A 12,976-nucleotide genomic window follows, 5' to 3' on the forward strand; every position below is an offset into this window, starting at 1 on the left:
AGCTGTCAGGCTGTGTTGCCCTGCTTTCAAGCACCCAGCAGAATTCTTCTCTTTACAGCTGTGGCCACTTGTACCATTCGCTGTGTCTGCTGAGTAAAGAGTGCGGGACGGTAACTAAAGGCTTGATGAGGTGGATGTGCTATAAATGCAACTCAAGTAACAAGGGGGGAAAACTGAGTGAGAACTTCTCAGAGCTAAAAAAAGGAAGTGGAGCATCCTTGGCACAGGTAAGGTTTGTGAGGCAGTTTCTCTTCAAGTAAACTTTGAGCAGTGCTTATAGACTTCGTCACTTTGTTCTCCTGTCTGTCTTTGCTTCCAGACAAGCCCACAATTAGTAACTGTCAAACAGTATCAGCAGCTAACTAGTCACGTGTATGAATGTCATTTTGTTTTGGCATGGGTATACAGAGCTGTGGAAGTAATAGAAATATGTTCATCCAGAAGGTCTGGGAATTGCTAGCCAGCATGAGGGGAAGCTGGATGCTTGCAGCTGATTGCCTGCTAGATGCATCCACTGCTTTGTCTTGTTTGTGAGAGCCTGGGATGGGCCATTGGGAACAGTTCCTTTCAAACTATTTTTAGGTGTGTTTTACATAAAACTTGTATTAAAAGCTGGCATGATCCTTGTGGCTGGATCATGGAGCCTCCGTTCCACCTTCTTAACAGATAACCTGGCTCTGGGTAAAAGAGCTAGAATTGATTTGACTCGCTAAGTGCTTGCACAATGTTTTAAGAAGCTTGCATGTAAACAAGACTGATGCAGCTGGATTTGGGTGAGAGAACAGATAATTAGTTTGTATTTATTGTCAGTATTTGTGTGCAAGAAATTTCACCAGCCCTAATTCAAACAGAAGTTCAGTCTCAATATGCATTCTTCTGTCTTTTCCCTGGCATGGTACTATGGATTGTAAGCAAAAATGGCAGGTAGCTTGTTGGGATGTCTTTTAGGGGTATTGCACCATGGGGAGCTGAACTCCACTGCCCCGTGTTCTGGCAAACATGGTCATTGATGATTGTTTGTTTCTAAATGCCTCAAGGTACTTTGTGCATTTGTCACCGCACAGATGCATGCAAAGCAACGTTTTCCCACTTCTGAAACCAAAGTAATTCAATCTCGGAGTAGGTTTTTATAGTAGTACTTTTGTTTTCTTCTAGCAGATTATTTCAATTTCTGCCAAATCAATTCCGATCAAAAGATAGCTAACAGCATTAGTCAACTTCCATCAGCTTCTGTATTAACAAAAAAAAAGCTTCCTGCTTGAAGGGAGACTTGGGGGAAAAGTAATCTCTGAGGAATGTATGGAGCGCTACGCAATCTTTGCAATCAAATTGTGTTAGTTTCTTATATGGTGACAGAAAGAAAAGCTTTCCCAGGAGATTGTAAATTGTTTGTGGTCCAAACAGTCTGCTTACAAATGCTCGTCATTTTGTGTACTGTCCTGCCACAGTAAAATATGGATACTGGCTCCAAAGTTAGGCAGATTCAGCAGCCCCATATTTTACCCTCTACACTTCTGCTCCAAAGGAATGTGTGCAAATGGATGCGACAGACCCGGTTTAACTTTAAAAGCTAAAGGCAAAATTAAGTACTAAAACTACATTCATCATTAAAGTGCCTGACATTTTGTTCCAGCACCTTACAGCTTGGTTATCACTGGATTTCTCAAGGGCTAGTCAGTCAGAGAACCCCTGTGTCTCCCCTTTAATACCGGTCTGGACGTACCCTGTAGCAGAATGAAGCGGAAAATGCTCCAGATGACATGGGAATGATTGGTGCAGGGAAAAGATGCTTCCCTTTATTTAACTGATCTGTCTGTAAAAGTGAGGGGCTGGCTGGGACTCTGGGCTTAAAGGGAGACGTGGAGAGACCGGATGGGGAGGAAAAGGGGTTACAGCATGGATCATCTAGCGCTGGCTAGAAAATGTCCATGCCAGACCATCTGAGAGTGCTGAATGCTTCCCTGCTGTCTGTCATGTGCTCTTGGCAGAGAAGCCCATCGCTTCCTGCTCCACACAGCCGACCCAGCACAGCTTGGCTCTGCCTCATCAGAGCCTGAGCACCGCTTCAGGCCCCCCCACTTCCTCCTCCTGATGTCCCAGATCCTCTCCAAGTTTGTGATGTTCCTCATATATTTAAATTATAATATTTAACTGTTGTGCTCGCATGTGATTAAACTGTTGCACAGTCAGATCTTTAAAAAGCTGCATATATTTAGACGTGGCAAAAGACTGTGAAATCTCTAGCTTTTCCAGGAAGTTTGTTTGCTTAACAATTGCCACTCAGTAGTGTTAATTAACCCTGTGAGGTAATGATTCATTTGGCTAGGCAATAGTCTGAGTTACAGAACAGACTACTTCTCGCGGGGTAAGTGCTGGGAATGCGGAGGAGATGGATGTGCCTATTACCTGGCTCCACTGGAGCCAAAAGCAGAAGGGAGAGGAGGGTTACCTGGAGCACAGAAGCTCTTGCTGGAGGCAGGCTGGTGCATGCTGGTATGGTAGGGTTTGGTCTTGTGCAGCCTCAAGTAAATTTAAGCAGAGAATTAAGCATGAAAACAGCTAAGCTCCCTGTGCTTGTTTTGACATGACACTGGTCTGTGCAGAATTGAGGTCTGTTTGAAAGGTGCGTTTTCTACGGTAGCCTGGTGGATGATGCTGGAGAGAAGTGTGGGCAAGCAAAGGGGACTGAAGGAAAGGGGAGACTGGTAGGGGTCCCCCCCACTCTGAGTCACATTCACGTGTTCCCAAGGGTCCTTCTCAGCCTGGGTCCAAGATAGCAGAGGTCACTGGTCTCTGGTGCCACCCCAGGCACAGAAGGGATTTATTTCTGTTTGTCAAAAGGTTTGTTCAGCCTTTTGCTGCTGCAGTTCTCTGGTGAAGGGCTTCTCTGTATTCCCTCTCAACTCTGCTGACATGGGGCAGACCCAGAGGTCTGTGTTGGTCAAGCTGCTCTTGCTTCCACAGCTGGTGTTTCTGCAAACAATGAACAGGAAATCCCAGAGGGAGGTTATGCTAACACAGTTGTGCTTCCAGCCCTGCCTCCCCTAGACTCCGGAGAGCCAGCTCGGAAGCTTCTGGGACATTTTGCATATAGATCTGTGGGGAGGCTACTTCTCTGCAACCACTTTGAAGACCCTGAAAGCTTAGTCTGTCTCCTGGCAAAATCTAATGTGTTGGGGTTTTTTTGCTTTGTTTTGTTTTTCCCTATAGTGCAATCTTCAGTTTAGGTATTTATTTTCTTAGCAAGCCTTGAATTAGGAATAGATTCATACTGAGAAATGCCACTGAGCATCTGGAGTGCATTTCATAGTACCAATTCTGCTCTGCTGAAACAAAGACTGTCAGTTTGAATTTTGCAATGTTGTTGAGATTTATATGTGAAACGACAGCTCAACAGACAGTGTTTTCTCTGTCTCTGCTTTGCATGCATGACTTCTGTAGCAATTGTCTTGAAATTGGGGGAGGTGGAGAGATGCCACAAGCCAGCACTGAACCGTTATTGAATCTGGTGATAGCACTTATTTAAATGGAGCCTTGCTGTGATGAAGGCTTGAGACATTCTGCCCCAGCGAAGGAGAATAGCGAGAAAAGCGCAACGGGGCTTTTCCTCTGGTTTTGCTACCAAAAGTTTATGCTTTCTGTGTTATCCCCTAACCTTTGCTGTCTTCCCAAGGGTAATCTTCTGGGTCTAAACTGGTTGTATTTCCTGTCCTCCTTACCTTATATCATACCATAAATGAGTGTTAAAAGAAATGAAAGCTTGTGTGTTTGTGTTGGTTTTTTAATCCGATTTAAAACTTGCAGTGCTTTTTTGCATTGTGGTGTTTGAAGTTAACTGAGGCATATTAGGTGAAAGCACAGTAGCTGGGCTGCTGCCTAAATGCGTAAGTGAAATACTCCTGATATCTTAGTCATTGATCTCCAAAACTAATTTGCCTTGTTTCAGTGAGCTAGTTTGTGTTTTCCATTTATTCTGCCAGCCTACATACTAGGGATCAGGGAGAGGAACACAGTCTTGGCTCTTGGGCCATAAGCTCTGCAGAAAATGCCATGAACCCCTAAGCTGACATGCTCTGGTTATTCACTGTTTGAGAATGTGCCTGAGTTCTAAGGTCATCATTGTTAGAGCTGTCCAGATGGCAAATATGTTTTATTCAGGAGTTTAATCCTGTCAAGTCACGCCAGGATGGACAATGAATGTGATCCATAGTTAATCCAGTTTGTCAGACTCTACCTTTGAGCTCTGTTCTGCAGCCTGCCACCAGCATCTCTCTTTGCAACACAGCCTTCCATCCAACCTGGAGCTTCTTGACCAACTTCCACCTGTGAGGTCTTGGTACCATAGGGTATTGCTGAACTGAGATGTTAAATGTCCCTCTGCAGCATGTCTGTGTGCCTTCTACTGGGTAAGAATGAAGGTTCAGGACTTTTTTTTCGCCAATACTTATTTTAGAGCTAGACAAATGTCCCATGACCTCCATCAATCAGTAGACAGAGCCAATTTTACTGTTGTCAGTCTAGTGGTGACTGTCAGTTATTAGCTTGACTCCCAGCAATATTAAAATTTTCCAAGGGCTTTATAACTTTGAAAATATCCAGGCGTGATTCCCCCGCTTACCCCCCCAAAAGACACCAAGCAGTTACAAGGTTGTGCATTCTCCACCGTAGAGAATATTCCCACATATGTATTAACTGAGAAAGTTGGCTTTGGTGGTAGATTCCTTAACTTCTTCAACAACGCGTAGGAAATCCATGTGAGGAAGGAACTAGAGACACTTTGTACCATTGGCTTCTCATCAGCAGAACATCTGTGTTGTAAGATTTCTTGTCATGTATTGGAAACAAAAGTGATTCAGTAAGAAGAAAACTGAGTGCAGGAGTCCTAACTAGCAGGTAGAGGACGACTGGCACCAAAGCTAAAACTGAAAATAAAATACAGATTTAAAAAGACTAATTTCAAACCTAAAATTATCCTTTAGTAAGTTTTAAATCAAAATTGACTGTTTTCTTGGAGTTCTCATGCTGGGGGGTGGCTTAGTTTGTTTTGTTGGGGTTTTTTGAGAATATCAGACTGAATTGTAATTGTTTCCCCTGGCCTTCATATATAGCAATCTGTAGCCTGGCAGAAGTTTTCCTTTTACTGCCTATAATCAAAAGTCTTGCACTCTAGGACCTGTGAGAGGCTAACATGAAGTAAAGACAGCTGACTTTCAAACTGCCTAAAGCAAAGACCAGTTGGACTGGCTACCCTGTGCTCCCAGGATCACTTGGGGAAGTGGTGTGTTCTGGTTAAGAGAAAAGATGGCAAAATTTCAGTGGGTAATCTTTGCTTTACTTTACATCTCAATTTCAAAGAAACTATTCCTATGGTTTGATGAAAATTTCTTCCCTTTTAATAAAACATTTCGTATGTAGGAGGATCTGTAGAACAGACTCATTTAAATATGGTGACAGATGCTGGGCTGTTGCAACCTGTTGATATTCCCACAAACTGCATCAGTCACTGTTGCCAATAGTTATGTGTAGTTTAGCACAATGCTTGACAGCCATATATCCGTCCTCCAAGGAACCAGCACAGCTTGTTACACACGTCTTCGCTGTGAAATTGCAAGCTTTCAGTCTGTCTTTGCAGATCTGCCTTGGAGCACAGACAAGAAAGAAAGCGTGTGACTTCCCATCTGCTAGGAGAGGCTGCTTTTCCAGACCCAGGGCAGGCTGGAGGGTCAGTACACTGCACTGTCAGTAACCTCTGCCTGTGGTGCTGTGCTTGCTGCTGCTGCTGGAGGGGGGCGATTGCTGCTCCCCTCCATGGTTTGTACTCATTCCAAGCTGAGAAATAACCAAAAGGCCAAAGGGTTAAGAAGGGTGCAGATGACTCCTTTCTTCTGATGTTCCTCTGAAGGAGGGGAGCAAAATAGATAGAAGCTGAGGTTTTGGTTGTTCGTAGTCCCCAGATGGGAGGGTATGGGAGGGAATTATGGCTGGTTCAGTGGCATTTGCTGTAGCCAAGGGCGTCACTGGCTGTTCTGGAGGGTGGCTTTCAGAAATGCAGGTGGCAGATGAGCATCTGTCTCTTGCAAATCCCTTAAATGGAAAGCTGCAGTTTCCATGTCCTGCCTTCCCCCCCATTCCCTTTACCCTCATGTTGCACAACAAAACCAGTATGTTTTGTTGGTTTATATGTGAATTGAGCATAGACAGGCTTGGGCAGCTGTAGCTGAGCACCCGGGACCAGAGTTGTTCTTAAGCACATTATAAACTTCCCTCCTAAACAGCAGTAAGAGATTTCTGCATGGGTGTCAGGAGCTACAAAGGGGACAGATAGCAGAGGCATCTGCTTGGGTTTTCTGTAAGGTTTGGGGTCACGTTATCAATAAGCCTCTAGCAGGAGGGGTCACTAATCCTTCTTGCACCAAGTAGGACTTCTTCCTTTTTCTACATGTCTTTACCTTCCTTTTCTCTCCCCAAACTCCTGCCATTGAGAGAACAGTGCACCTCTTGAGTCTTCCGTGGTTGGCTCTTGTGGGATGCTGTTTAACAGCCTCTTAGCTCGTGCTTAGAAAGTGAATTACTTGCCTTCATGCATGACGCTTCTGTCCTCTTGGGTTCAGGCGCTGAACTGAGATGAGCCTAAGCACAGGCCTGTTGTGCATCATCTTTATGTAATGTTTAATCCATGTGCTGCCATGCTTCCCTCGAAGCCTGCTACATTATAAATAAATATCTCATCTGCTGGGCCATAGTGTCCAGTGAGGATATGTGGGTTTTGTTTAATTAATCCTGAACAGCGTTATTGCTCCTTTGGCTGAAGGCATCAGTGGAACTCCAAGGGAATATTCCAACAGTGCCTGGTGTAAGCACGAGCTGCTAAACAGACCAGCTAGCAGAGGGAGAATGGAGGTATGTCAGTGTGTTTCTAGATATTTAATACAGACAGTTGTCCTTCCTCCTCTCTCAGTTACTACAGTATCTCATGTTGCAGCAGCAGTAAGTCTATCAGAGCACAAAAAACCCTGTCCTCTCCCTTGCCTTGAGAGGTTTGCTCCTTAAGTTCAGCTAAGTTCAACTGGAAATAAGAGACATCTGCCTTTCCCATTCTGCTCCTGAAGAGATCAGAGGACAGAGCTGTAGCGCAGACCTGTGTGACAGATTGCTTCTGCTGTAGCTGTGCTGAGGGAAGGCTGCTCTGTGATGGGCTTTGGTGAGTCGGTGCTTCTGTTTACTTGCAGACCACAGGTCCTGGTTTGCCTGCCGCTGCTGGCCCCAGTGGTACCGGCTGCCGCTGCATCCAAACAGGAGCAGGCAGGGCCTGGCCTGCTGCCAGGGGTTTCGCTCCTGTGTGTGCTAGCAGAGGTAAGTGGTAAAACACTGCGGAGGCTGGTCTCAAAGCAGCGTGTTCTGCTGCCGTAGAGCAGTCCCAGTGGCTCTGGGACTTCCTCCCAGCAAAGGTTTGCCCACTTGCCGCATTGCCCAGAGTGACTTGCAAGACTCTGTTTCCACCTCCACAGTGATCGGCTGGTCTGCATCCGTCCTGTAGAAGTGGTGCATTGCTCTGCAGTAGCTCTGCAGAGGTCTGCAGCAGCATGCTTTTGTTCTACAAGGGATGTCCTGAGGTTTTCTGAAGTTCATTAACAATTTTGTAATGTTAGCGTCATTCTAGTGACTTTGGGCAGAGCAGCTGCCTGCCTTGCTTTCTTTTTGGTTGATTGTTCCAGATTCCTAGGACTACCATGAAAACAGCAGGTCCTTATCCTGCAGAAGAGAAGTAGATCTACTTAGTTTTACATTAATTGGCTCAGCTCTCATTACAAAACTGAATTTGGGTACCTTTTGGAAGGCTACTTGAGCCATGGTGAAGTAAGAGCTGCAGGGGAGGAATGGCAGAAGGTGGACTTGGTGTCCATTGCCTGTGGATTTGGCTCTGAGGGAGGTGGGTGTTGCTTTTGTTCCTAGGAATCCCGAAACCTTTCCCAGGACTTCTGGCTGTATCTGCCCTGTGTTACAGAGCAGCCCCCTGGGGTAATGTGGTGCTCTGATGCTCTAATTGATATAGCAGTATCTTTTGTGGAAGGTATGGCTCTGAGAGACAGCACTTAGATGGATCTCTTGGCATGACTATTAACCGTGCCTCTGCTTACAACTGCTGTATGATCTGCTTTGCTTAGGCACTAGCTGATGATGGATTTTGTAGCTGTTAAATTAAAGATAATTGCAGGCTTAGGAGGGCTGTGTGGTGACTACCGGAGGTGGGTGGAATATGTGCAAGCAAAATGTGCAACGGAGATTAGCATTATAGTGGTGGGATCTGAGAACTGTAAAACAAAAAGGAACCTTTCTTCTCCGTGCTGGCCCAGATCCTCAAGGGGATAAATTGTGTCTCTTGGGTCCTGTGTCTAGTCTGAGGCCTTTCCGAAGGGGCGTAAGGATTTGGCTGAAAATGGCTTGGAGGTGCCGAACCGCTTCATACTGATCTTGGACAATAACAAGCGGGCTGGCCCTGGAGTAGCACTGGAGGCAGAAGCTGTGTTGCGGGGTGAACGAGTGAACCAAGTGGATTCCGCTAATGCCTGAGTGCTGATACTGGACTCTGAGAGCCTCCCTGTAGCTCCTGAATGAAAACATGCCTTTAGTGACACAGTTAAAAAAGGAAAAGGCCTGACAGCAGTTGTTTCCATGACAACAGAAAGAATTGCCTGCAATATTTCAGCTCATCAGCCTGGAGAACAGTCTGATTGATAGTTACATACGCGTGGTAGAGAGATAGCAGAAGAGGGGAGGCCAATTATATCACATTTTCCTTGTCCTTGAATGCCTGTGGCTACAGCAACTGTGGAGGGCAGTTTTTCCTTGCTTTTTGTTGTTTTTTTCCAAGTGAGAATGACCTGCATGTCCCTTGGAAGCGCCTGTACAACCTGCCAGCTCCAGATACGTGACCCTCACTGTCATAGGCTCTCTGGTTCAAAGCCTATGTTGTGTGTGCAGGGAATATGGATGATTGGCTCCTTGATTGGTGATTAGCAAATAGTTATTTACAATATAAAGCATATCTTGGTGCGGGAGGAAGTGAGTTTGAGCACATGCTTCCAGCATAAGCTATCTGCACTCGGGACATTCCTCTCTTCCTCAGACTGTCTGATAAACATCTCAAAGGCAAGATGTGCGTGGCTTCAGGAGAGTAACAGAATGATTCAGGCTTCAGGAAACCTGTGGTGGGTTCAGTGCATCTTCCCTCCGACCCACTGCGGACCGCAGCTCGCCATCCACTTTGGGCAGGGCTCCTCAGAAGGGCCCTGTCCAAGAGGCTCTTAGCTCTGCCCAGGACATAGCGTGCTCCTCTGGGGCCATGAGATGGAGCTGTAATGCAGACTGCAGCCACCCCGGGCAGCAGCAGCCACAAGCTGTACCTTAAACCTGGACAGCAGCGTACCCCAGGCTTAGGATGATTATCGGAGTGTGCTTTCTAGGGTGTTTGCCAAGTCTTGCTGGCTCTTGTGAAAAGCTGATGGCAAGCTCTTCCAGAGAAGCTTGGGAGCCAGCGTGCTGTGCCTTGCACAGCACCATGTTGCTGTAGTATGCGCTTATTTCCCCAAATAGGACTGGGAGTTATCTTCACAGAGCTTTTGAACGTGCTCTTTAAACACACCATAAAGCATGAGAAATACAAAGCAAGCTGAGTGTGGCAGCAAATGCACGGCAGCAAATGCACTGCAGCAATCCCCAAAGGAGAATGCCTGCCCTGGGAGAAGGGCCTCACTGCTGGTAGGAGCCTGTAAGTGCAGAGAGGAGCACGCTTGTGCGTGACCGGGAATGGTCCCGACTCCTGGTGACCCTGCCTGACTCCAGAGGAACAGTGAAGCCCCCTCTGCCACTGTGGGGCCAGGAGTTCAGCCTCAATTCCAGTTGATGGCACTTCTTGAAGGCAGCAATACTAGTTCTTCATGTTGGGCTTGATCCATTGCCAAAGAAAGTTTAAAGTAAATGCAACTTCAGTCAGTACCCACTGGTAGGACTGTAGCATTTTGGGTTAGTAGCCCTTAGGAAATGTATTTTGGGGAAAATATTTAAGAATGAACATTGAATGTTCCCTCAAAAATAGATTCCCAGAGACAACAGATGCCAGATTGCTGCTCATGAGGAGGGAGGCTGTTCTCTCTGGCTCCTGTTGTAGTTTCTTGATGATGCTTTTGCTTTAGAATATGAGCAGAAACATTCAAAATAGAAACATTGTGATGTGATAAAATGGAACAAACCTACAAGAATCTGTGATGCTCTGTCATCTCTCCCTGGGATGTGTAAAGGATGCCTTTTAAAGCAGTTTGAGTATATATGCAGCCCTCTTTGCGTTAATGCTTTTGTTGCAGGCTACAGTCCCTCTATTTGCAATTCTGTTTGCTCTCACCTACAGCTCTGTAACTGCCCCAGCACTGCTGGGGTGACACCCTTACACCCAGCAAAGGCTGACACTGCTGGGCAGTACCGCGATGTCTGTTGTGTCTGGTTTCTCAGGGGACATGGCTGCCACAGATGTGTGAGTCGCCTTGCCCTCCCCCCCCTTCCCCCCCTCATTTCCTAGCTTTTTGTCTGTAACATCCTACTAGGGGAAAAAATGGACCTTAGGAGAGATACCATTAGTATGTAATAGTCATTGGCACAGTAATCATTCCCCATAACAGCCATGCACAATCTGCGCCCGATCATGGCATGATGCAGTCGGTGCTGTGCCGGGACCCGGTAGGAAGGCTGAGCGGGGCTGGGGGATGCTATCAGGAGATGACGAGAAAGGACTGGGGGGAGCTGCTGCTGCCTGGGGAAGAGCCCTGGAGAGGCTGCTCATCCACAGAGACCCTTTACTTCTCTTCCCAGCTGGCTGCGGGGGAGTTTTCCCATCCCTTTTCTTTCTTTTTCTGCCTCTCCTTCCCGCCCCCCCCCCCCCCCCCCGCCTTTTCTTCTAACTTACTACTGTTAGTCTGTCTGCCATCAGCTACAGACACCAACAATAAGTCATTGTGGATGTAAGGGTATCTCTGTCCCTTGTGCAAGGATGGTTTTTTTCCAAAACAAAGGTGCACACAGTGGTTTCAAGCCAGAGGAAAGATGGCTAAAAAAGCCTCCCCGAAGAGGCTACAGACTGGCTGCTCCAGAACCAAGGACAGGAGCAGGGATCAGTTTCTGTGTATATGAACTTGACATCTTGTGTGTTTTCTCTGTAACCTTCTCACTCTCTTTATCAGGCAAGTTCAGAGTCTCTGTTGGATCCTCAGCAAATCCAAGCTTTTGACCAACTCTGCCGACTCAACCGAGGAACCTCCAGAGTACGTACCACCTGTTTTCCTTTTGGTTTTAAATTGGTGAAGGGTATTTTGCATGTTGTCAAACCAGATATTGGCACTGGCAGTGTGGGCTTTGGCTTTTCTCTTGGGTTTCCTTTAGTGCTGGCAATTTACTGTGCGTAGAGCTGGCTGTTTCACATCACAAGGCACCCACAGTGCTTCTGACAGAGCTGGGGAATTTGCTGGCAGTGAAACCATGGAAATGCCTCTGGCTTTGGGGCTGGGCCTGAAAAGTGTCTGTGGTGTGAGGTTTCTCGGGTTCTTTTTAGATTTGCAAATAACCTCCCCTCCAGACACCGTGTGGCTCCTGTGATCACACAGAAGTGTCCCTCCTTGTGTCCCCTGTGTTGTCCCAAGGACAGTGCAGCCTCCCTCAGTCCCTTGCACTTTCCTTGTGCCTCCTGCCTGTTTTGGCTGCAGTTGTTGGCACTTTCAGCTCTTTCTGGGATTGTTTTTCAATTATGTAACTTTAAAACAACCTAAAGACACCTGGAAAGTTGTTTAGTTCAGGACTGTTGTCCTGCACTGAGCTCTATAGGGTCACTACATACCATATATACCCTGTTCTTTACATGTGTTAAGGTTTTTCTAATTGCTGCAGGAAAAAGGTGAGCCCCGCCATGAGCACTTTGTCTTTCTGCATCTTGCACGAGTGCTTCTAGGCAGTCTGCCCAGGCTGCCGGACAGTGATCTGTCTGGGTTTTGTCTTGTAGTTAGCTCTCCTGACAGAACTGTCTCGTGGCCACAGTGGTGAAAAGCACGGGCTGCTCAGCATTTCCCACGGTGACCCGGCCACCAGCAGTGTCTTCCAGAACGAGAACTTCAAGCTCCATCTGGCCCCCCCTCCGCTGGCTGAAGATTAGCGCTCCTGCCTCCAGCTGCAGCAAGGCCACAGTTGGTTTCAGGTCTTGGTGCTGGGAAGCGTTTCCATCACAACACTGGACTTTCCCCACCTCCACTGCCTTTCCCAGAACCCTCTGTGCTGTGTTGAGTCTTGCTGGGTGCTGGTGGGTTTGTAGCAGTGTGTGATCTCCCCAGCTCTACTGCTGCTTCTCACTAAACCAAAGCAGCCGTGGGGCAGCTGGGCTAGAAGCCGTGAACTCTGGGGGCAAAACTAAGCGTGCCGAAGCATCGCGCAGCACTGGGCTACCTGCACTGAGCCGGAGGCTCACGGCAGCGGTGGTAACTTTGCCAAATAACTGACTCGGCTCCACTCTACTGGAGGAGTACAGCCTGTCCTGTGCCCAGAGCCTGTGTGTCACAGTGCTGTGTTGTTTTTGTGGTTGGGTACCATACCTGAATTTTAACTGTGGTACTAGTAAAAGCAGTTATTCTGCCAAGGCCTGGCCCACTGGCTCATGGCAGCAGCCATGGGGTCTGAGGGCACAGAACAGGCAAACGTCGAAAAGGCTTGAAGAGTGCAGAAGATGATACATGTGTGAGCAAACTAACCTGAGCATGGTGTGTTCCTATGAACTTCCATTAAAAAGGCCCTTGGTTGAACTTTCGTGTGTGAGCTGTGTGCACAGGGAGCATGTAAGAGGGCTGCTGGTCTGGCAGTGCTGCTGGCTGCTGTTTTCTTAGTACAGTAGCCACTGAACTCTGCTACAGGAAGACGCATCTTGTCACTGTGGGTGAAGCCCAAA

The 12,976-nt window shown here is 47.1% G+C and overlaps 1 protein-coding gene and 1 long non-coding RNA gene across 8 annotated transcripts in view; both read left to right on the forward strand.

Annotated features, from left to right (window-relative positions):
* The window catches only part of VPS8 (VPS8 subunit of CORVET complex), an 85,546-nt gene extending 72,713 nt beyond the window's left edge, over positions 1 to 12,833 (forward strand). For 5 of the 7 annotated variants that reach the window (XM_030027262.1, XM_030027264.1, XM_030027263.1 and 2 more), the window contains 3 exons: positions 59 to 227; positions 11,232 to 11,312; positions 12,044 to 12,833. In XM_030027262.1, the coding sequence (XP_029883122.1) occupies positions 59 to 227; positions 11,232 to 11,312; positions 12,044 to 12,193 (400 nt within the window). In that variant the 3' untranslated portion in view covers positions 12,194 to 12,833. Of the gene's footprint in view, positions 1 to 58; positions 228 to 666; positions 774 to 7,229; positions 7,354 to 11,231; positions 11,313 to 12,043 lie in introns of all 7 variants that reach the window. The other 2 variants (XR_005933287.1, XM_041126418.1) reach the window with 2 other exon arrangements.
* On the forward strand, positions 7,367 to 10,052 carry LOC121233568. Its single transcript, XR_005933289.1, has 2 exons — positions 7,367 to 7,857; positions 7,954 to 10,052. It is a non-coding gene; the product is annotated as an uncharacterized LOC121233568 (long non-coding RNA).
* Positions 12,834 to 12,976: the final 143 nt, after the last annotated feature.

Source organism: Aquila chrysaetos, chromosome 10, assembly GCF_900496995.4.
Source record: "Aquila chrysaetos chrysaetos chromosome 10, bAquChr1.4, whole genome shotgun sequence".
NCBI lineage: Eukaryota > Metazoa > Chordata > Aves > Accipitriformes > Accipitridae > Aquila > Aquila chrysaetos.